Here is an 18592-nt window from a genome sequence, read left to right as displayed (position 1 = left end):
GTAGACAAATTTACTTACGATTAATAATAATATGTAATTACAGTAATACGAGTAAGAAATTGTGATTGTCGTTTTCATTGCTTTCATATTATTTTCGCAGCTAACAGAACTATTCATTGATCGCAGAAAATTAGTTGTTTAAGAAGAAAAATTAATAATAAAATCTAATTATGTGTAACTAATAAATGTCGCTGATTACAGTGTTATTTGCTAACGATTCATGCGGCGGCAAGCATGCCGAAAATGCAAATTGTCCCAGCTTATACAAATACTTACTTCTGAAAACTCACAAAATGTACAGTACCACAATATTAATGTAGAGCTTAATACGTGTATTAAAAATTGAACTTTCGTATTTGCAGTTTATTTTTGAGATAACCGTGAAGGGAAGCCGGGAATAGCTATGGTGGATAAATTAAGAGCATTTGGAAGGTACGAGTGCTGCTAATCTGTTGTTTACAATAATATTGCTGGTTCAGTGGTTTGTTTAGTAGACTCCGTAACCTACTGATTTGATGTAATATTTAATAATCTTGTATTTACAGTAATTTGAAGTTTATAGTTATTCTGTATTGGTTACAATTATAGCAATTTAAAAAAGCTTTGGCCCTAGAAGTATACGTCATGTATGCTCGAGACTCGTGCATAGACAAAAAACCCTAGCGGGGCGTCCCCAGTGGGGACTGTTCCGAAGGACGGGTTTTATTACATAATAACTGCAAAAAACTTCTGTTGTGGAGTTGTTTACTGGGAAGATTGCCTGAGTGCAAGGCTGCAAGCTGGACGGCTTATTTAGCGAAATAGTCTGCGGCAAGTGCAACCACCTCGCGTACGCGCATACGTGTATTAGTCTCGACTTTGGGTACGTGATTCCGACTGCCACTATCTCCAAAACTTGCAGCATCAGTTTTTCGTTGTCACTTTAACGAACCTTCCCATTAATGTTTCAGAGAATAAAATTTTAGAATTTTTTGATATTTTGAAAGTAGGTTTTATGGAGAACCAAGAGATTAGTTTTGTTTGGTTTCTCAGACTTAGCATAGGTCCGATGGAGGCGTTGCTTGCACCCTATGCTATGTCTACGAGAAACCAAAACAAGCATAACTTTCTTGGTTACCCACAAAAAAAAGACTTATCAGAGATCAAAAAGCGTAAAATTTTTCTTTCTATCTTCTGAGATGTTGGTTAGGAAGTTTTATGGAAAGGTAAACGAAAAACTAGTGCTTGAAACTTTGGATCAACTGACGATGACATTCAGTGCGTTCTTTCACTGTTCACATACATGCTCCACCTCTGCCTCTGCATCTCTGCCCATCCTGAGACCTGAGTTACAGCATTTCTGTCTCTCTTGAGTTTACAGTAAATTTCTCTCTATTGTCAGTAAACGTTCTGTCTGTCCTCAGTTACAAGCTCAGTTTTTCCCTATCCTGTGTTACAAACTTACAAGTTACAATATGATTCGACATGGATCCATACCTACACAGGTACAGGTATATATTGTATATACATACATATATTATAGCTGCTCTTATATTCTTTCTTTCTTTTATTTCTCTTGATCCCTCTGAGAAAAACAGCTGCAAAACTGCAAGTACTAATGTAACTGCGCACAAGGTCGGTTGCCCATACTGTCAATGCTGCCGGAAGTGCGCGCAACCGACCTTGTGCGCGGTTACATTAGTACTTGCAGTTTTGCAGCTGTTTTAACTAGAGGGAGCCCAGATAAGGAAAAGTAAGGTAAGGGGAGCCCATATAAGGCAGCAGGCGAAGTATATATATACCCGTGGACGTATGCAGCGCTACGTCCTTCGGAATAATTGGTTTAGTGGTATACAGTATGGCATTATTATTGCAAGGCAATTGCAAGGCGACATATACCGGTAACAAAGCACATACTGACATGACGGCATATAATTGGCGATGACGACAAACAAAATTACTAACAAGATTTGATTAAGTGTTAAAGCACTTGGATATGCTTTACAACCAGCACAAGATTCCGCAAAATTTGGCACGGATACCTATACTGATACGATTTCTACCAGGTGTCAAGTTCTTTTAATTTGACAAATGACATGAATTGAGCAGAAACCCGGAAATAAATATCAACAACTTTCACACGCATTTCATGGCATCATAGGTTCAATGCGGAAATATGTCAGCACGTCTTCGCCGACAGAATAAAAGAAATACACTGTACCTAGTACCTACATACCAGCCAGCACACAGAACTGGCGATATATTGTAACAGTGGCCTATCTGGCTACTGTTCTAGTGGGGTGGCGATCAGCCTTTACCACGATTAAACGGCTGTTGGTGTGAAAGGTGGCACGGCCGGCAACGATGCTGGCCGAGGACGCTCTTACTGATGTACACAATTACACAGGTGGCTCCGATTGGGATGACGCTAGTTCATCCCAAGCGGTCAAACGCAACAACGTAACTCAAGGCATGTTTAATGACAAGGGAATCAAGAACACAGCAAGGTTGTAAGCAAGGGTTTCAGCAAGAGGAACAATCAAGTAGATGCAAGCTGTAGCAAGCTGAGCACAAGACTGAATTCTAGAAATTCATGAGAAAGGAAACTAGCCGGTAAAGTGGACAAATTCATACCGCGGTGGAATGATTCATCATAACTAGGCGGTCTTATCGTTCGTACAAATACTATCGCTACATCCCTCACGGTAGCGATGAGATATACCTGTCTCATCAAGACAACAAAACAAAAGTTACATAAGAAAACAGGAAAATTAAGCGTTAGGAATTAGTAAGCTGTACAACACAATGGTCCGGGATGATCCTTAACGTACGGCGTGGTGGTCCCTCACGTTGAACTACCACGAGAATCCATCCGGCGATCGGAAGAATCCTACAATCAGGTTCCGCTGGATATGTCCGGGATTGAAGGGTCCCTCACGGTATCCGGAAATTTTCCGCGTTTATCCGGTGCTGTGGGGAAGTAGTGGAGGTTTCGTGCGATGTCGGTGCAGTTGCGTTTGGGAAAATAATATGCGTTTGTCTCATTAATCGCTGGTAAAATGAAGACAAGCGAATACTTTGTATTATGGAAACCATTTCCTTTAATTTTTCTTTTAATATCGTTGGTGGCGAATATTTAATTTTGGCACTTCTTGCAGAACGGAAGTGTGTGTTGACTGCGAAGATGCTTTAGTCTCGGTTGTCGGTTGTAATGTAGGCGTTAACAGTTCCGTTAAAATTTCACTCAGTAATGTCTCACATAATTCCACCTTCTGCGGGATTGTAGTCGATAATTCGCTTGAATTCGTCGAATGACATACATTTTGGTTTAATTTTGTGATGTACGGTGTCCGCGGTTTTAACAGATCAGGTTTGTTCATTTCTGCTTTTTGTTCGGCTAACAATTTTCTGCAGCGAGATGCCGGGTTATCTGAGCGGCTGCTGTAGAGATTAATTTCCGTAACACTGTAAAACACGGGAGGTACATAGTCATAGCCGTACGTTCCTCCTTTCCTGTAGGTGTTCATTCTTTTCCACTGCCTACTAAATAGAAATGAAGTTCCTTTGCGTTCCACCGTGCAGTTAATGTAATCGTCATATTCTCCTTGAACATTAACTTTAATGTCATCAGGGCATATACGCGGTATGGTATATTTGTCATTGGTGCTGTAGTTGGTGCATTCTCCATACGAATGGAAGAAATCCAGACATTTAGGACAAAACAATTTTCCATTATTTAATCTGTAGCTGTCGAAGTCAATAAATTTAGGATGTATTCTCTTTTCCGCATTGTAATTTTTCGATTACAGTATTTTGTGTAGTCACGTTTGGGCGAAGGACTACGGTGCTGGTCACGATAATGTGTAACGACGATCACTCTCGAGTGTGTGGTTGTGGTGTTCCCGGTAATGTGTACGGCGATTATCAGCGCTGTAATCGCTGTCGGGCGAGCAGGGACGGCGCTGAGCACGGTAATTCGGGGAACGTGAGCAGCGGCGGTGCTCACTGGGTGACCGGTTGCCATTAGTATTTCTACGGAGGTGATAAGAATCAGCACGTACAAGATGCCGTCTCGGGCTGGATGACCGATGGTCATCTGAAGCATTATAATGTTCCTGGCGAGTACGGTGTCGCTGGGCGTCGGTACCCTTGTTGTCACTGTGACGGTTACAAGTGTCGGAGAGTTTAATTTCAGTTTGAGCTGACTGTACAGCAGTGTTTACTGCGGTGTCGGCAGCAGCTACTTTTTCAAGTACAGAACGAGCTTCAGAGAAAGTAACTGCGCGAGAAACTATAAGATATTTCCTGCATTCTGGCATATTGTAAAATGCGCGGTGAAGTTCAACAAGTTTATGCGAATCAGACATTTGAGGATCTATTTCGTTAAACAGAATTTCCAACTCCATCAGAAATGTCTCAATATTTGACCCTTTCTTGAACACCTTTTTTGATAATTCAATGCGTTTCTTTATTAAGTAATCTTCAGGGAAAAAGCGGTCAATTAATTTGCATTTCAACTCTTCATAATTTAATTTCGAACATGTGGGCCAACTGCGCTCAAAATACAGACGTGCTTTATCACCAAAGTATGTAGGAAAGATACAAATTCTATCTTCTGAACTCCATCCAATTGCGTCAGCAGCTCTTTCGAATTGTTGAAAGAACGCAGTGATAATATAATCAGGAGTATCATTAAAGACTTTAATATTGAAATCTTTTGCAGTATATCCGTAACGCGACTGTAACGCGAGCACTTGTACCAAGCGGTTAATATCAAGCGGCAGTTGTACAGTAGTAATGTTTGTATCGGTATGAGCGGATGCGGCGTGCTGCGCGGCTGTGTGCGCGGCATGCTCTCTCTGTGCGGTTGCTAACGGAGCGCTGTGCAAAGCAGTTTGAGTGAGTGACTCATCGGAAGGCTCATCATCTGAAAAGGTAATTAATGTTTCTTCCTGTTTATAACGTTGCTCCAGTCTGTCGTGTCGAAGCACCGGTTCTGTGTGGCTGATGTGAGTGCATGCTGTATTCCCACGCACTGCGCTCTGTCCACTGTTTTCCCTTGACGGTGCATGTGTAAGGCTGCGGGCCGGTTGGGCAGAGGACCAAGACTGGACAGCAGACGTTGACGCTGCGTGTAATGTCGACAGGGAAAGCGCGTTAATCTTTCCAGTGTTATCATTGTTGATACAAGTGTTCGGCAAAGTAATGTTGTGCTTTAACATGTAGGAAGATAATTTATCAACATAACCTGACCTAGAGACTTTCCGATTAATGTACACGTTTAGACTGTTGCTGATGTCCTGCAACTGCGCCTTGGTGAGTTCACCAAGCTGAGACTGCAAATTTATTTCCTCAGATTCCATTGAACTGGTGGACCATGACAGTTAATGTTGTGCTCTCAGAGCATCTAGACCAGTGTTTACGATACACAAGGAAGTTTTGGCGCGAACCAGACCACGGCGGCACAGCGGCGCAGGGTGAACAACGGTAATATAACGGTTAGCAAAAGCGCGAACAAATAATGCAGCAAAAATTATTTTTCTATATTCGCAGTTTTAAGATTTTCTGATAAAATGGCATCGTAACAGGAACAGTGATATTAATTAATTTAGCGTTCGGAAAATTAATACAAAACTTTGATGTTATTAATGTATCAAGACCGAAAAAAGCAAATCTCACTGCGTCAACGGACACAGTAAACACTCACGAAACGGCGATCCGTTCCGGGACTTCCGCTGGTTGGTGTGGGAAGTGGTGATATTATGGAAATTGCTGGTATATGCAGGCGTCCAGGTGGAATGGTTCTTTACAGGAGCGCCATGTAACAGTGGCCTATCTGGCTACTGTTCTAGTGGGGTGGCGATCAGCCTTTACCACGATTAAACGGCTGTTGGTGTGAAAGGTGGCACGGCCGGCAACGATGCTGGCCGAGGACGCTCTTACTGATGTACACAATTACACAGGTGGCTCCGATTGGGATGACGCTAGTTCATCCCAAGCGGTCAAACGCAACAACGTAACTCAAGGCATGTTTAATGACAAGGGAATCAAGAACACAGCAAGGTTGTAAGCAAGGGTTTCAGCAAGAGGAACAATCAAGTAGATGCAAGCTGTAGCAAGCTGAGCACAAGACTGAATTCTAGAAATTCATGAGAAAGGAAACTAGCCGGTAAAGTGGACAAATTCATACCGCGGTGGAATGATTCATCATAACTAGGCGGTCTTATCGTTCGTACAAATACTATCGCTACAATATCTACAGACTGCAGTTATGTTTCCGGGCATTAATCAACATATTTAAGCCGTCGTCTGTTGTCATTGGTACGGTTTTTAAATGCAATAATGTATAAATCTCGTAGCACCTTGATTAAGGTCTAATTAATGTAGCCAAAGATCTTTCAAATTCATGCGACTGTACGACTCTCTCTTTACTAGTTTAAAGCCCTTATCAACTTTTTACACATTAAATGGTATTTGGTAGTCAACAATGACCTTGTAAACTTGCTATAACTTTAGACTTTAGACTGAAGAAATATTACCGGTGGCGGTATTTTACGTTTTACGGTTATTACTCGACCTTTCCTGTCCTGGCCCTGCACAGCTTTGGGTGACGGTTACCTGCTCACGCGCGTGTATCTCAGGCATCATGGTTGGTGGTATTAAATCTCACTAAAGCTGGTTTACGAAAACAGTTGAAAAATTTTTCGGTGATATTCAGATTTTTCGTACGGTACTTGTAAAAGCAACTTATTATTTTTTGTGCACAGCACACCGACGCACAATAAATCTGCAGATCTGCAGATTTTCTGCGACAGATAATAATTTCTGGGATAGAATAACTGACCTCTTTTCAGACTCCGCATCCTGTGTTACCTAATTCTGAACAACATTTCGCACACGAAATGGACCCACACGAATTCGTAGTTCCCGATATGATCAATGCCGAATCACTGAGAGATGTCATACTGATGTTCCACCGAGTCAACGTGATAAAATTTGGTAGTTTTACTCTAAAATCCGGCGTGCAATCTCCCATCTATATTGATTTGCGCGAGATAATTTCGTATCCGCGCTTGCTCCGAACTGCGGCCCGTCTGATATCCAAAGCGATCTACGAGACCGACGCGGTGGTGCACGAAGTCCTGTGCGGCGTGCCGTACGCCGCACTGCCCATTGCCACGCTCATCGCTTGCGATAAGGACATTCCCATGGTTATGCGCCGCAAAGAAGTGAAAGATCACGGGACGAAGAAGATTGTCGAGGGAAAGGTGGAGCGTGGTGCACCCTGCTTGCTGGTGGATGATGTGTGCACCAGCGGGCAGAGTATTCTGGAAACTGCCGAGGATCTTCGCGCTGCGGGGTTAATTGTGGAGGATGCCGTGGTATTGCTGGATCGCGAAAGCGGGGGAGCGGAATATTTGCAGCAGAATGGCATCAAATTGCATTATGCCCTGAACATTACCCAACTTTGCAGTACTCTTGTGGCTGCAGGTAAACACAGAAATGAGAAATACCGTGTTAATGTAATTAAGCCTGCATGAACTGATAAACCCCTTTTTATTTCTTTCTAACCGGTCGACAAGCAGAGTATTATTTCTTTAAATTACGGTAAAAAATTGAAATTGTTGAAAAATTGTACAGGTTTCAAATTTTAGAGTAGCACAATAATTGCAAAGGTGCAATCTTTGAATAACTGAAACCTGTATTAATGTAACTAGTTTATTGATTCGGTAGTTGTAAACTTGTAAGCCCGTTGCTGCATTTGATAATGCTGTATTATTACTGCTTGCATACTAGTATTAGAAACCGCATTTTTCTTATTCAGAATGGTTGAATAATTTATTGGTTGCATTTTTTTTATTTTTGCAGTGGTTAAATGATGCAACTGTTTTAAAAATTGATATTATGGTTTGCTAACAAAACGCTTAAACGTTTCCTCGGGCGTTGAACACCTTCGACGTGTACGACCAGCTTGGATGCGCATCTTGATTGCATTTTGACATTTGCTTTTGTTAAGAATTTGACAGTTTCAATTTACTCTAAAGAAGTACATTTTCGTGTAACAATAACTTTGGACATGCTATTAGTGTGTAAGCTATTAGTTTTGTTACATTATTGTTACAATGCTGTTAGTATTGTTACATTAATACTGGACGAATCTACAGTAATTAACTTTTTACAGGAGAAATTCCGATCCCAGTCTACGAAGCTGTCAAAAGCTTCCTTGCTGTTAGCCGAAAGAAGCCGGAAGTCACGAATGGTACAAGCGGCGTGGTGTCGTCCCCGAAACCTGCAACGTCATCCTGGCTGCAGATGACGTTTACAGAACGCGCGAAGCAGACCAAAAACCCAGTCGCCCGGCATCTCTTCGAGATCATGGAGAATAAACATACTACATTGGCCGTCGCTGTGGATGTCACGACTACTGCCGGCATACTGCAACTGGCCGAAGCTTTGGGTCCGCATATCTGTCTTCTGAAACTGCATGCCGATATTATTCAAGATTTTAAAGCTGATTTTATAACTGAACTCGTTAAGATTTCACAGGCGCATAAATTTCTCCTAATGGAAGATCGTAAGTTCGCTGATATCGGCTTCACCGTGTCGCACCAGATGAGTGGCGGTGTGCATTCCATTGCCAACTGGGCCGATCTCGTGACGGTACACGCGCTGCCCGGGCCAGGCATCGTCAGTGGACTGAAGGAGGGCATTAAACGGCAGGGAAATCGGGAGATCGGATTCGTTTTTATAGCGGAGATGAGTAGCAGCGGTGCACTGACCGATGGCGATTACGCCAAGCGTACGGTCAAGATATGCGATCAGCACAACGAGAATGTGGTGGGTCTGGTGTGCCAGACAAACTGCACTGATAATCCGGCTTTTATTCGCATGACACCGGGAGTTCACATGGGAGCGGCGGGTGATGGCTTGGGACAGAATTATTCATCGCCACAGGAAGTAATGGGGAAATGCGCAGATGTCATTATTGTGGGTCGCGGTATCACGGAATCGTCCGATCCCGCAGCGGTAGCACTGGAGTACAAACTGAAGGGATTTGCTGCCTACCGCTCGCGCACTGGGGACCGCTCTTAGGGAATGTGGAGCAAGATTCGGCTTTTCCACCACAGGGACCTAATAATTTTTATTGTTTTAACTATGCCGTTCAGTTTCTTTCATAAAAGTTTTCTTGATGTTGTGCGTTCCTGATAGAAGTTTTACGCGTAGTTCCAACATGTCTGCAAATTGTATATGATTTATCTTTTTAGTGAGCGTCAGACTTGGAAAACAGGAATTGCACTTTGACTTGGGTGTTGCGTTTTACTTTTGGTCACTTCTATGCGCCAGGAAATTTCCTGGCGCATAGTCAATTTGCTATGCGCCAGGAAAATTCGTGGCGCGTAGTCCTTTTGCTATGCGCCCGGAAATTCGCCGCCAAAATTAAAATTTATCGCTTTCAATTATTAATAACATAATACTGTCACTTGGTGAAAGTGCTTTTTATATAGCCAGCATAACAACACGTGAGATTCATTACAAAAAGCACAAACTACGCTTTCCAAGAACTCAGTATTTAGGAAAAACTAAGAACTGGAGCACCAGCAATACTTGTGATGGGCATTAGATGGGCATTAGACCTAAGGAAGCATTTGCGACTGCTCGAGCAGAAGGCCCGCGCTCAAGCTCGGACTTGGACTTCTAAAACTTGGACTTTATGACTTAGACTTGGAATTAGGCGTTTCTTATGTCTTTTATGTCTTCTTATGTTTCTTCATGTTTTCTTAGGTGTTCTTAGGTTTCTTTGGTGTTCTTAGGTTTTTAGGTCCCTTAGGTTCCTTAGGTTCCTTAGGCTTCTTAGGTTTCTTGGAATACCAAAGAATACCTAGACAACTATGAAATTTTAGTAACCTCAGAAACCTAAGAACATCCAACAAACCTCAGAAACCTGAGAAAACATGAAGAAACGTAAGAAGACATGAGAAACGCCTAAATCCAAGTCCAAGTCATAAAGTCCAAGTTTTAGAGTCCAAGTGAAATCCAAGTCCAAGTTTTAGAAATCCAAGTCCGAGCATGTGTGGGAATGCAATGTGTTGTTATGGCCGCGTTGAAAAGTAAAAACACCACTGTACAGTTTTGCCGTATTTACAAATCAGCAAAAAAGCAGGGCATGCACGATTTTCCAACAGTCGAAAGGAATAAGAAGCAACGGTCTCACCGGCATGTTAGCAGGCCCGCGTTGGAGGGGGGCGGTGGGGGCGGCCGCCACCCCCCTTTTCGATCTTTGGCCGCCGTGGGGGCGGCGATTTTTCGGTTTTTGACCGCCGGGGGGCGAATTTAAAGTATGGCGCCTTCCACCCCTCTGCCCCGACCAGTTTCTGGCCGCCACCCCGGCGGATTTTAGCCAAAACGCCGCCTCCCGGCGGCATTCCGCCCCCCCCCCCCTCACCAAAAGACCCCAGCGCGGGCCTGCATGTTGGTACTGGAATGGGTTAATCCCAAAAATCGCGAGTCCTATGCACACTTAGACGGAAACCGATGGACTTGTATTAAGCTGTAAACCTGGATACATACATTATTACTTTGCACTCAAGGAAACGAAATGCACATTGAGTGTCCTTCCGTCCCGCAACAAAAGATCGGTTAGAGTAATTGTGGGGTATATGCACCAGCGTTTTGCGTCAAACATGCCCTTTCAAAAAATGCGAACATCAAAAGCGCGAATTATGCCAAACAGTCTACATTTCGAAACTGGTTAAACGAAATTATTGAAAACGGAAGCCAGTTTCAAAAAATTCGGGGTGTCCTGGATAAAGTCCGTCTTGATGTAAAGAACGGTGTGCCGTATAAACAACTGGCATTACAGCCTTTCTGATCTAACCATCAAGTTGATAAAACTTCTTACCAGCACTGTTGATCACTATTTAGTATGTACTGTGTTAAAGTGACAGTTGATGAAGGCTCGGGCTGTAATCGTAATCGGACGTGTGGGTTATGATTAGACTTCGTAAAGGGATATTAACAACTTAAAAACACTTACATTTTAATTTTGCGAGAAATTTCCTGGCGCATAGCAAGTTGACTATGCGCCAGGAATTTTCCTGGCGCATAGCACTTTCGTTTACTTTTACACATCACACATTTTCATTGTTGTGTTTATTATGATGTTATGACACTGTTTGAACGCTTTCGTTGCAATAATGCGTAGAAATCATTGGATGATCATCGAGTAAATGTTTAATATCAATTTTTGGGTCATTAAGAAATACAACGGAGCACAGAAAAGTATTACGCAAAGCCGGTATGGTACTGCTTATTTAATGGACTCGTAATTCAGACGTCTGTACAAAACGAAAATGATTAAGAAAATTTAAACGGCTAGCATCGGAGCAGTATTCAACGATCCATTTTTTTGTACCTGTTCTTTCGCTTGAGGTCATCAATTCTAAAAAGGGAACATAGCAAGTTTTTGACATTTAATTTTCAATTCCAGTATTTCCCCACGACGCAAGTGCTTTTCTGCCGCGCTTGTAATATTCACTTCTTCGGCCGCAAGAGCTTTCAGTGCCGCCTGAATATTGTCGCAATGGCTGGTAATAACATCCATTAAAAATCCCCATTTAAGACTTTCGTGCCGCTCTTTCTTTTCTTCAGACAAGTATTCCGGAAAGGGAAAATCAGGAACATCAAGCAGTGCCCGGAATTTCGTCGGCAGGTTGGCCGGCAGGATGCGCTGGGCTATCTGTTTTTGCCACCATAAATACGATCTTTCCATCTTTTTTACCTCGTAATACTTTTCATAGATGTGAACCAATGTCTCCGACCAGCCGGCAATCCGCTCCTCGCACATTTCTTCCACTTCGGGGGTGACCGGGACTTTTGAACACACTGAAATAAAAATCTAGAACATTTTTTTTTATTTAAATTCAGGATTTAATTGTAGATAATCTACTGTAGATAATTAGATTCAAATCATTCAATACGAGTACAGCTTTTACCCAATATATACCGGAATACGATATTTTCAAACAATGGAAAAAATTTCGGGTCGAGTATGACGTTCTCGGCTGAATACGACATTTTCCGACAGTTAAGCGAATAATAAAATACGACACATATATATTTCACAGATACTGTATATGTAGATGCAGAAAGACAGAAGTAAAGCTCTCTAGACAGTTCTACGTAGTCTCTGTGGTTCGCGAAGAATCAACAGAATACCGTACCACTACGGCACTACCAACCGTACCTGTTCAGTCTGCTGCCAAGCTGGACAAAACAAGAACAGGAAACGAACCGGATGAGGATTTACACGCTTTGAACCATAGCTCTTGCTATTTAATTTAAATTAATAATTAATTTAATTTTATTAATTACCATACTTTCTGTGTGATCTTGATTCACCCATTATCGAAACCAGAGTTAAATGGGACAACGGAAAACAAAATCGTGGAAAGGGAAGCAAGATAAGATCTGCCGGGTATCGAAGACGTCCATAAAAATTGTGGAATTGGACGTCTCGAAAACGGTGTGTAGTAGTAAAGGACTACCAGCAGTCCGTCTTTAAGACTACGCCTAATTGGCTTGGCTCGTCACGCTTTTTGGCGCAGATGTGTTATTCTATCATTTAGGAGGCCAGTGCGAATTCGCACTTTACCTTTCACAGTTCGTTTTGCTTTTCGCTTTTGAGTTTTGAATCGGTTTTTATTCGTCCGATTTATTGCAAAGCTGAAATTCAGATTCTAACGTGGTGAAAACTGAAAGGATTTTGGTTTGCTTACATGACTTCATTTACGTACGCTGAAAACAGTGAAACGTTATTTGAGATCGAAACCGCAACATGTTTTGCCGTCGAGCAGAAGACCTGATACGCAGTTTGGCTCGCGCACCAGACGAAACCATCCCTCCTTATAATGTAAGTTTTTATTTAGCGAAGATTGCTTACCTTAAAGCTTCGTTGTAATTTTAATTCAGTTTAGAACCTCACAGATAATTGTTTCTCTAGAAAGAGTTGGTTCTTTGAGTTAATTATTTACGTATCTCCAAGAATTAAGGGTATAAAACCGTAAGAATTCTCTATGTAAGAAGTAAGATCCATAAGAAATTAAAAAAGAATTATAGCTTCATAAGGATCAGTTTTAAGATGATCAACACAAATACGGATTCATCCGCATTATGGAATTGGAGTCTTGTTTGTTTACTCTGAGTCTGATAAACGATGCTTACGAGCTTTCCAGCTTTATTCTGCACACTTTAACTTACGTTCATGAAATTGCCTGCAAGGCTGCAACTTTGATGCTGAAAATTTTAACAGGCAGAAGCGGTTAGACTGATTTGCGAGGAAATCGCCACTATTCACGAAAACAATGTCGAAGACAGGTAACCTGTTAACACACACATAAAAGTTAAAACTTTTTTATTACCAAATCTTGGGTCTACACGTTGATCATTATGGACAATACAAAATTGAAATTTTAGTGGACGTCGAGAAAGCCTTTTAGCAGCATCTCAAGATAAAGCTGCAGAAGACCTGAAGAATGCCATCAGTTTTCGTCATCTCGCGAAGGAACGCAACCTGCGCTGTTTGATTGCGTACCATTATAATCGACTAGAACGGCTGCGAAATTTACGCTGGTCGTTCGGAGGTATTCTTCCGCGAGATGTGCGGGCCGCGCTGTCGGAGAAGGAGGTGGAATGGTTCAACAGCTACAACACATTGCTTACTGGTTTTATGCAAGATAACAGCGGACTTAATTTACCAGCTCATCAAAAGCCACCACAAGACCTCTACATTCACGTACGTAGATAATTTTCATTTACAAATCTCATATCTTTATAATAAGTATAAAGAACTTTAAATCTTTGATTAAACATGTTACATTTGTTTTTTATCCTAATCTTATTGCTTCTGCTGGTGTTGTAAAGAAAAGTCACTGAACAGTAATCAAGTCGCAATTACATATTTCACCATAGTGCCATAAAGATAGTACAGTGCCTTCATGAGTTCACTCATACTATTTTCACGTATGAAACTATTCTTTATTGGCTGCAATCATTACGTCCGTTTTACGGTACATAAGTTAGAAGGGTTATAATTATTTTTATTTGTCAGTCGCATTTGGTAATATTAGACGGTTTAAAGGTTATACCTAATTTATACATAATACAATATCTAGAAAGAAAAAAAGGAAACAGTGTAAGAATTTACTGTGTGGTCTGTACTCTGTACTGTACAGTGCATCAAACGTTAATGCAGCCGGTAGCAAGTTAGCAACGTGCTTTTTTCATGGTTTGTATTTTTGTAATGTCATACAAATTACTTTTGTTTAAAACCAAAATAATACGGTGATACTTTTATGACCTTATGTGCAGGTGAGAGTTCTCAAAGACTTCGGGGAATATCAACTGGAAGATGGAAGCTGCATCCAGTTGACCAAGAACACTCGGCACGTCCTGCCATTAATGGAATGCGAAGATCTTATCCGTCAAGGAATTCTTGAGCACGTGGTCAATTAAATCTTGTTCAGTATTCACTATTTAAAAGTTTACGCGCTGTTTACTCACTTTTAAAGCTCTCATGTGCTTCGCAAAGCTTCATTTTGTATCGAAATTTTCCGTACAATTCGCTTTTCAATTTTGAATGATGAAAATAGTACTATTGAATGTTGATACACAATATGCTTGTTACAAATAGTTAAATGCCGACGATGAGGAGTAAATTAATTGTATTTTCCAAAATACAAAAACGGGTAATACGTGTGTATGCTTAGCATTTATACAATTTAATATGTTTATATTAAATTTCACTAATTAATTTAAGCTATTACAGTTGATACGATGCGTTCATACTTCTTGCTGCATTCCAGTACATCAAACTGCAAAGATGGATCCTTTATTTTCCTTGATCATACAATAAACTCCGCAAAGCATTCATTCATTTCTTTTTGTCGCAAAAAAACAAGATTATGAGACATCTATTTTTTTGTTCCAGTTTCCTTGGCTTTCAGGACTCGTTGTACGATCTTCTGTTCTTCTATTAAAAACGCTCGAACAATCCTGCAAATTAAGGCACATCAAAAAAAGACCCTCGAAGTGTCACACAGCAAAAACTGAGGTTTTCTGTTAACTAGTCAGTTGTTAAGTTACCTTTGACGAACACAGCTATGGCATCGGGAACCTCCGTAACTGCGAGTGACGTGCTTCAGACGCTTGCTAACTGAATGCAACTTCCTCGGGCGAGCGCGGATAACCTGAACAAAATAAATATCCAATACGTGATGAAATCTCGAATTTCCCGCTAGCGAACAATTAAATCTGCATTTTACAGAACCATAAAACATACTTCGCCTTGCCCATTATTTCAATCAGTACCACTTTAGGGATCAATATATTAATCACTTTACCGAACTGAGAGCCTCTGTGGCGGGCGGCTACATGAACAACCACGGCTGACTGAAATGCAGTCTATGCAATATGCATTACCATTCAGTCTATGCAGCCTACGCAGCTTATCAGTGTGCAATCTATGCAGTAAGACCAGCACTGCATCTATGCAGTAAAAGTGATTAATATATTGATCCCTAAAGCGGTACTGATTAAAATAATGGGCCAAGCGAAGTATGTATAATTAAGTATTGTCATCACAAATAACAAATTTGTGGCATCACTAACCACAGTATCTGCATTTTTACAAAACCATAAAACATGTATTATTAAGTACTGTCATCACAAAAATGACAAAATAATAACAAATTAATAACATGAATAACTACACTTACAGTACAAACTAATTATTAATGCTACAACAGCACTTACACCAGGGAGATCCCGTTTGCAGTCGCCACATCTTGCTGGTGTGGCAAGTTTCTTCTGGTAGATATACACCAATCGTCCTCCAGGAGTTTTGACTCTACAATAATTAAAACGCTTTCCATCGTGCAAAGCAAGTACCGCGGCCTCTCGCGAGAACCCTATGGACGTACATCTTCCGTTTGTTGGATGCGGTGCTGTAAGGAAGGCGACGGCGAAGGGTGAGACGCTGGGCCATTTTGAATGGAGCAGATGGTGAATGTCTGGAAAATTGGCTCACGAACGCTTTTAGCTAGGCTAAAACACTCAGAACAACCAAAAGCGGGAAGATCCTCCGGGCACCCGCAAAACGCAATTGCAATGCACTGAATTTCCAAGACGAAGTAAGTGATATCGCAGACAAGCAGTAGTCAGAATTTTGGAACTGAACCGAATGAACTCGTCCATCAAATTAACGAGTTTACTGTATTGTAAATTCCATTTATTACTGGAGTCAGTGAGGAACAGGTTTCCCAGCTGGAATGGCAGTTTCTTTCAAGCAACGTAGCAGTCACTAGCAAGCTAGTGCCTCTAGGCGGGAACTTGTCAAACTGTTATTGTTCGGTGGCGGCACTTAATCGATGGAGTACTGTAAATCCAGAGACAAGGATAATTATTAATCATTTCGGTTTTTCCCCTTGATTTTCATTTTTTCAGTAATATGCGATAGTAAGTAGTATCGTAACGATTCGATATCAAAAGCAAACAGGATTATTTTTGGTCTTGGAAGTACATTCATACCAGAACGACAAGGCCCCACGCGGCACACTCACTGTCACCGTGTCACGGTACATTTTTTAAATTCGAAACTTCAGTTCAGAATTTCATGAATTATGGTAGCCCTATCAACATTTTTATTTGATTTCAAAATCTCCTGTTTGTCATAAATTTAGTAATATGACTCTGTTACAGTTTTAGTCTGCAAAACTGTTGACCAAAAAAAATCAAAAACTATAAACTGCTCCTGCACTTTCTTTACGTGCTACGTATATACGGTTTTCTTAAGATGTATTCAGAACCCGGCGTTTTCGGCAAGGAGCAGCTGACTTATTGTGAACGGCACCAACCGGTTCTGGTCTGGTTTTAAAAGTGGGTATGATAACATCGTGCTGTGTTCCTAATTTCTCTAGTGTACAAGTTCAGCGCAGTAATATCTATATTAGATTCCATCAATATTGTGGACGTTCATAATAATTGTTCTACCTGCTGCCGATTTAAAGCCAACACTACTGACTAGTACTGAAAGTGCGATACATAATACGGTGTAGTAAGTACATTCATGATAAAAATTCATATCCGGTTGTGGATATTGCTCCGAGTTGTGGTGTAATTAATAACAGTCCAAAACGCGGAGTACTAGCTAACCATTTGCAAACCTTATTGTAGTGCTTCTTAACCGACATCTACGAAGGCAAGTGCATGGTACCCTACCCTGTATCGCTATCGAAAGTTAATCATGTGGTAACTGTTAAAAAATTGAAAACAGAACTTCGTACGGTTTGCCGCTTCGTGGAGTACTTATTCCTTATCGATAGCGCTTAATGCTTATACACTTGAACTGGACTGGTCACTACCGTACAGTTCGGCACCGGATATCATCGTGCGGTCTCGTATTTACACGTGTCTTGGCAGTGTGAGTATTTCGTCGTTGTACAAGTATTAGGCTACTCTTATCGCGCAGCTAGCCGTCCATGCTCCATTTCAATCAGATTAATCAAAATCAGCCCACAAAATCAACTGCTTGATTGCATCTTTGTAATACCTGCCGTAGGAATAGATAAAAATTTCTGCGCTCATTTACACTATAAAGCTAAGTGTCCAGTTTCTGCAGCGAATACTGTCTTCTTAAATTTGCAGTTCCGACGTCTTCGCTTACGCTTTCTTCAACCATAATCTTGGCCACCCGTCTGCGCGTTACCATTGCAGATAATCTAAACTCTCCTGGGTGCTATATTTTGAAGGATTCCGTGATTTGCTGCATTCATCACAATGGTTGGCACTACATTTGGCCAGATTCTGGATGGAAAAAGCATCGCGAAGTGAGTGATGGATTTAGAGCATAAGCAAGATTGCAGCACTGGCAATCTGGCATGCAGCAAAAGTAGTTTAACTCACATCATAACGAGGAATAACAATGCGCAGCGCTATATATGTGAGGTTTTATGTGATTCTGATATTGTTTTGAAGTGTCCGAACAAACAATTTCAACTAAATAAATTTTTAAAAACAAAACATATTGCAATTAACATATATAAATTTGTAAGGGAGACGCAGCAACATGTGGCTACCACGGTTTCCGCTTTGAAAGAGCAAGGATGCACGCCTGGATTAGCCATTTGCAGTGCGTGGAAATTTATGCAGTCTTACTTGAATACGTTTGTATTTTTTGATACGTCCATGCATATTAACCACTTGATTCGAAAGATTCAATTGACACCGAAAAAGCAACAGGAAGTATTTCGCCTTTAAAGGATGTCGATGGGTAAATTATGTTCTTTATTATGCGAACTTCTATCATATGCATATATCTACTTCGCCCGGGCATATAAATCGTTGCATGCTGACCGCCTTTTACCACTATAGTAGGTTGCATTCGGCTACATAAGTGAACCACTGATATTTTATTGTGCACTCCTTATGGACAACTCTGGAATTGATTGGCCAAACCGGTTTCACTACTGCACATAAAGTATCGTTTAGGGATTTTTCGAAGTCAGTACTTGTTACGAAATTAAAATTGATATATTTGCTATATTGTGATGATTGATAT

The 18592-nt window shown here is 41.1% G+C and overlaps 4 protein-coding genes and 1 long non-coding RNA gene across 9 annotated transcripts; 3 read left to right on the top strand and 2 right to left on the bottom strand.

Annotated features, from left to right (window-relative positions):
• The first annotated feature begins 1155 nt into the window (after nucleotides 1-1155).
• LOC129584965 (uncharacterized) lies at nucleotides 1156-9425 on the top strand. 3 transcript variants are annotated; one of them, XM_055477418.1, is made up of 3 exons: nucleotides 1156-1484; nucleotides 6834-7470; nucleotides 8162-9425. In XM_055477418.1, exons 1-3 carry the CDS (start codon nucleotides 1455-1457, stop codon nucleotides 9070-9072), a joined length of 1578 nt encoding a protein of 525 aa, XP_055333393.1. In that variant the 5' UTR covers nucleotides 1156-1454; the 3' UTR covers nucleotides 9073-9425. The 3 variants fall into 3 exon arrangements, with proteins under 3 accessions (XP_055333393.1, XP_055333395.1, XP_055333394.1); XM_055477420.1 differs by lacking the exon at nucleotides 1156-1484 and adding an exon at nucleotides 4586-4914; XM_055477419.1 differs by lacking the exon at nucleotides 1156-1484 and adding an exon at nucleotides 5522-6628.
• A 1782-nt stretch (nucleotides 9426-11207) lies between these two features.
• LOC129584967 (uncharacterized) lies at nucleotides 11208-12448 on the bottom strand. Of its 2 annotated transcripts, none has more exons than XR_008689950.1 (2): nucleotides 12224-12448; nucleotides 11208-11862 (listed from the first exon to the last, which is right to left on the bottom strand). XR_008689950.1 is itself a non-coding variant. In XM_055477423.1 (2 exons), the coding sequence occupies exons 1-2, from the start codon at nucleotides 12052-12054 to the stop codon at nucleotides 11420-11422; spliced, it is 525 nt and encodes a 174-aa protein (XP_055333398.1). In that variant the 5' UTR covers nucleotides 12055-12082; the 3' UTR covers nucleotides 11208-11419. The 2 variants fall into 2 exon arrangements, 1 of the variants encoding a protein (XP_055333398.1); XM_055477423.1 differs by lacking the exon at nucleotides 12224-12448 and adding an exon at nucleotides 11973-12082.
• A 179-nt stretch (nucleotides 12449-12627) lies between these two features.
• Nucleotides 12628-14684, top strand: LOC129585025 (DNA replication complex GINS protein PSF1-like). Its single transcript, XM_055477529.1, has 4 exons — nucleotides 12628-12889; nucleotides 13289-13353; nucleotides 13453-13771; nucleotides 14347-14684. The coding sequence occupies exons 1-4, from the start codon at nucleotides 12815-12817 to the stop codon at nucleotides 14488-14490; spliced, it is 603 nt and encodes a 200-aa protein (XP_055333504.1). The 5' UTR covers nucleotides 12628-12814; the 3' UTR covers nucleotides 14491-14684.
• Nucleotides 14685-14852: 168 nt separating this feature from the next.
• On the bottom strand, nucleotides 14853-16173 carry LOC129585000 (uncharacterized). The gene is made up of 4 exons (XM_055477476.1): nucleotides 15957-16173; nucleotides 15790-15883; nucleotides 15121-15224; nucleotides 14853-15030 (listed from the first exon to the last, which is right to left on the bottom strand). Exons 1-4 carry the CDS (start codon nucleotides 16019-16021, stop codon nucleotides 14949-14951), a joined length of 345 nt encoding a protein of 114 aa, XP_055333451.1. The 5' UTR covers nucleotides 16022-16173; the 3' UTR covers nucleotides 14853-14948.
• LOC129585001 (uncharacterized) lies at nucleotides 16150-18161 on the top strand. 2 transcript variants are annotated; one of them, XR_008689961.1, is made up of 4 exons: nucleotides 17075-17089; nucleotides 17209-17455; nucleotides 17680-17861; nucleotides 18087-18161. It is a non-coding gene; the product is annotated as an uncharacterized LOC129585001 (long non-coding RNA). The 2 variants fall into 2 exon arrangements; XR_008689962.1 differs by lacking the exons at nucleotides 17075-17089; nucleotides 17209-17455 and adding an exon at nucleotides 16150-16166.
• Nucleotides 18162-18592: the final 431 nt, after the last annotated feature.

This window comes from Paramacrobiotus metropolitanus, unplaced genomic scaffold (assembly GCF_019649055.1).
Source record: "Paramacrobiotus metropolitanus isolate TYO unplaced genomic scaffold, Prichtersi_v1.0 Parri_scaffold0000015, whole genome shotgun sequence".
Lineage (NCBI taxonomy): Eukaryota > Metazoa > Tardigrada > Eutardigrada > Parachela > Macrobiotidae > Paramacrobiotus > Paramacrobiotus metropolitanus.
The sequence above is the reverse complement of the archived record's forward strand: the minus strand, read 5'-3'. Positions and strand labels throughout refer to the sequence as shown.

What these genes read in the sequence shown, in the direction of transcription:
- LOC129585025 (XM_055477529.1), top strand. Translation starts at nt 12,815, where the DNA reads ATGTTTTGCCGTCGAGCAGAAGACCTGATACGCAGTTTGGCTCGCGCA. An exon ending in AAACCATCCCTCCTTATAAT is followed by an intron (nt 12,890 to 13,288) that starts GTAAGTTTTTAT and finishes AAATTTTAACAG; the next exon opens with GCAGAAGCGGTTAGACTGAT. An exon ending in CACAAGACCTCTACATTCAC is followed by an intron (nt 13,772 to 14,346) that starts GTACGTAGATAA and finishes CCTTATGTGCAG; the next exon opens with GTGAGAGTTCTCAAAGACTT.
- LOC129584967 (XM_055477423.1), bottom strand. Translation starts at nt 12,054, where the DNA reads ATGTCGTATTCAGCCGAGAACGTCATACTCGACCCGAAATTTTTTCCA. An exon ending in CGTATTCCGGTATATATTGG is followed by an intron (nt 11,863 to 11,972) that starts GTAAAAGCTGTA and finishes TTTTTATTTCAG; the next exon opens with TGTGTTCAAAAGTCCCGGTC.
- LOC129584965 (XM_055477418.1), top strand. Translation starts at nt 1,455, where the DNA reads ATGATTCGACATGGATCCATACCTACACAG. An exon ending in ATGGATCCATACCTACACAG is followed by an intron (nt 1,485 to 6,833) that starts GTACAGGTATAT and finishes ACCTCTTTTCAG; the next exon opens with ACTCCGCATCCTGTGTTACC. An exon ending in CAGTACTCTTGTGGCTGCAG is followed by an intron (nt 7,471 to 8,161) that starts GTAAACACAGAA and finishes AACTTTTTACAG; the next exon opens with GAGAAATTCCGATCCCAGTC.
- LOC129585000 (XM_055477476.1), bottom strand. Translation starts at nt 16,021, where the DNA reads ATGGCCCAGCGTCTCACCCTTCGCCGTCGCCTTCCTTACAGCACCGCA. An exon ending in GCATCCAACAAACGGAAGAT is followed by an intron (nt 15,884 to 15,956) that starts GTACGTCCATAG and finishes TAATTATTGTAG; the next exon opens with AGTCAAAACTCCTGGAGGAC. An exon ending in GCAAACGGGATCTCCCTGGT is followed by an intron (nt 15,225 to 15,789) that starts GTAAGTGCTGTT and finishes TATTTTGTTCAG; the next exon opens with GTTATCCGCGCTCGCCCGAG.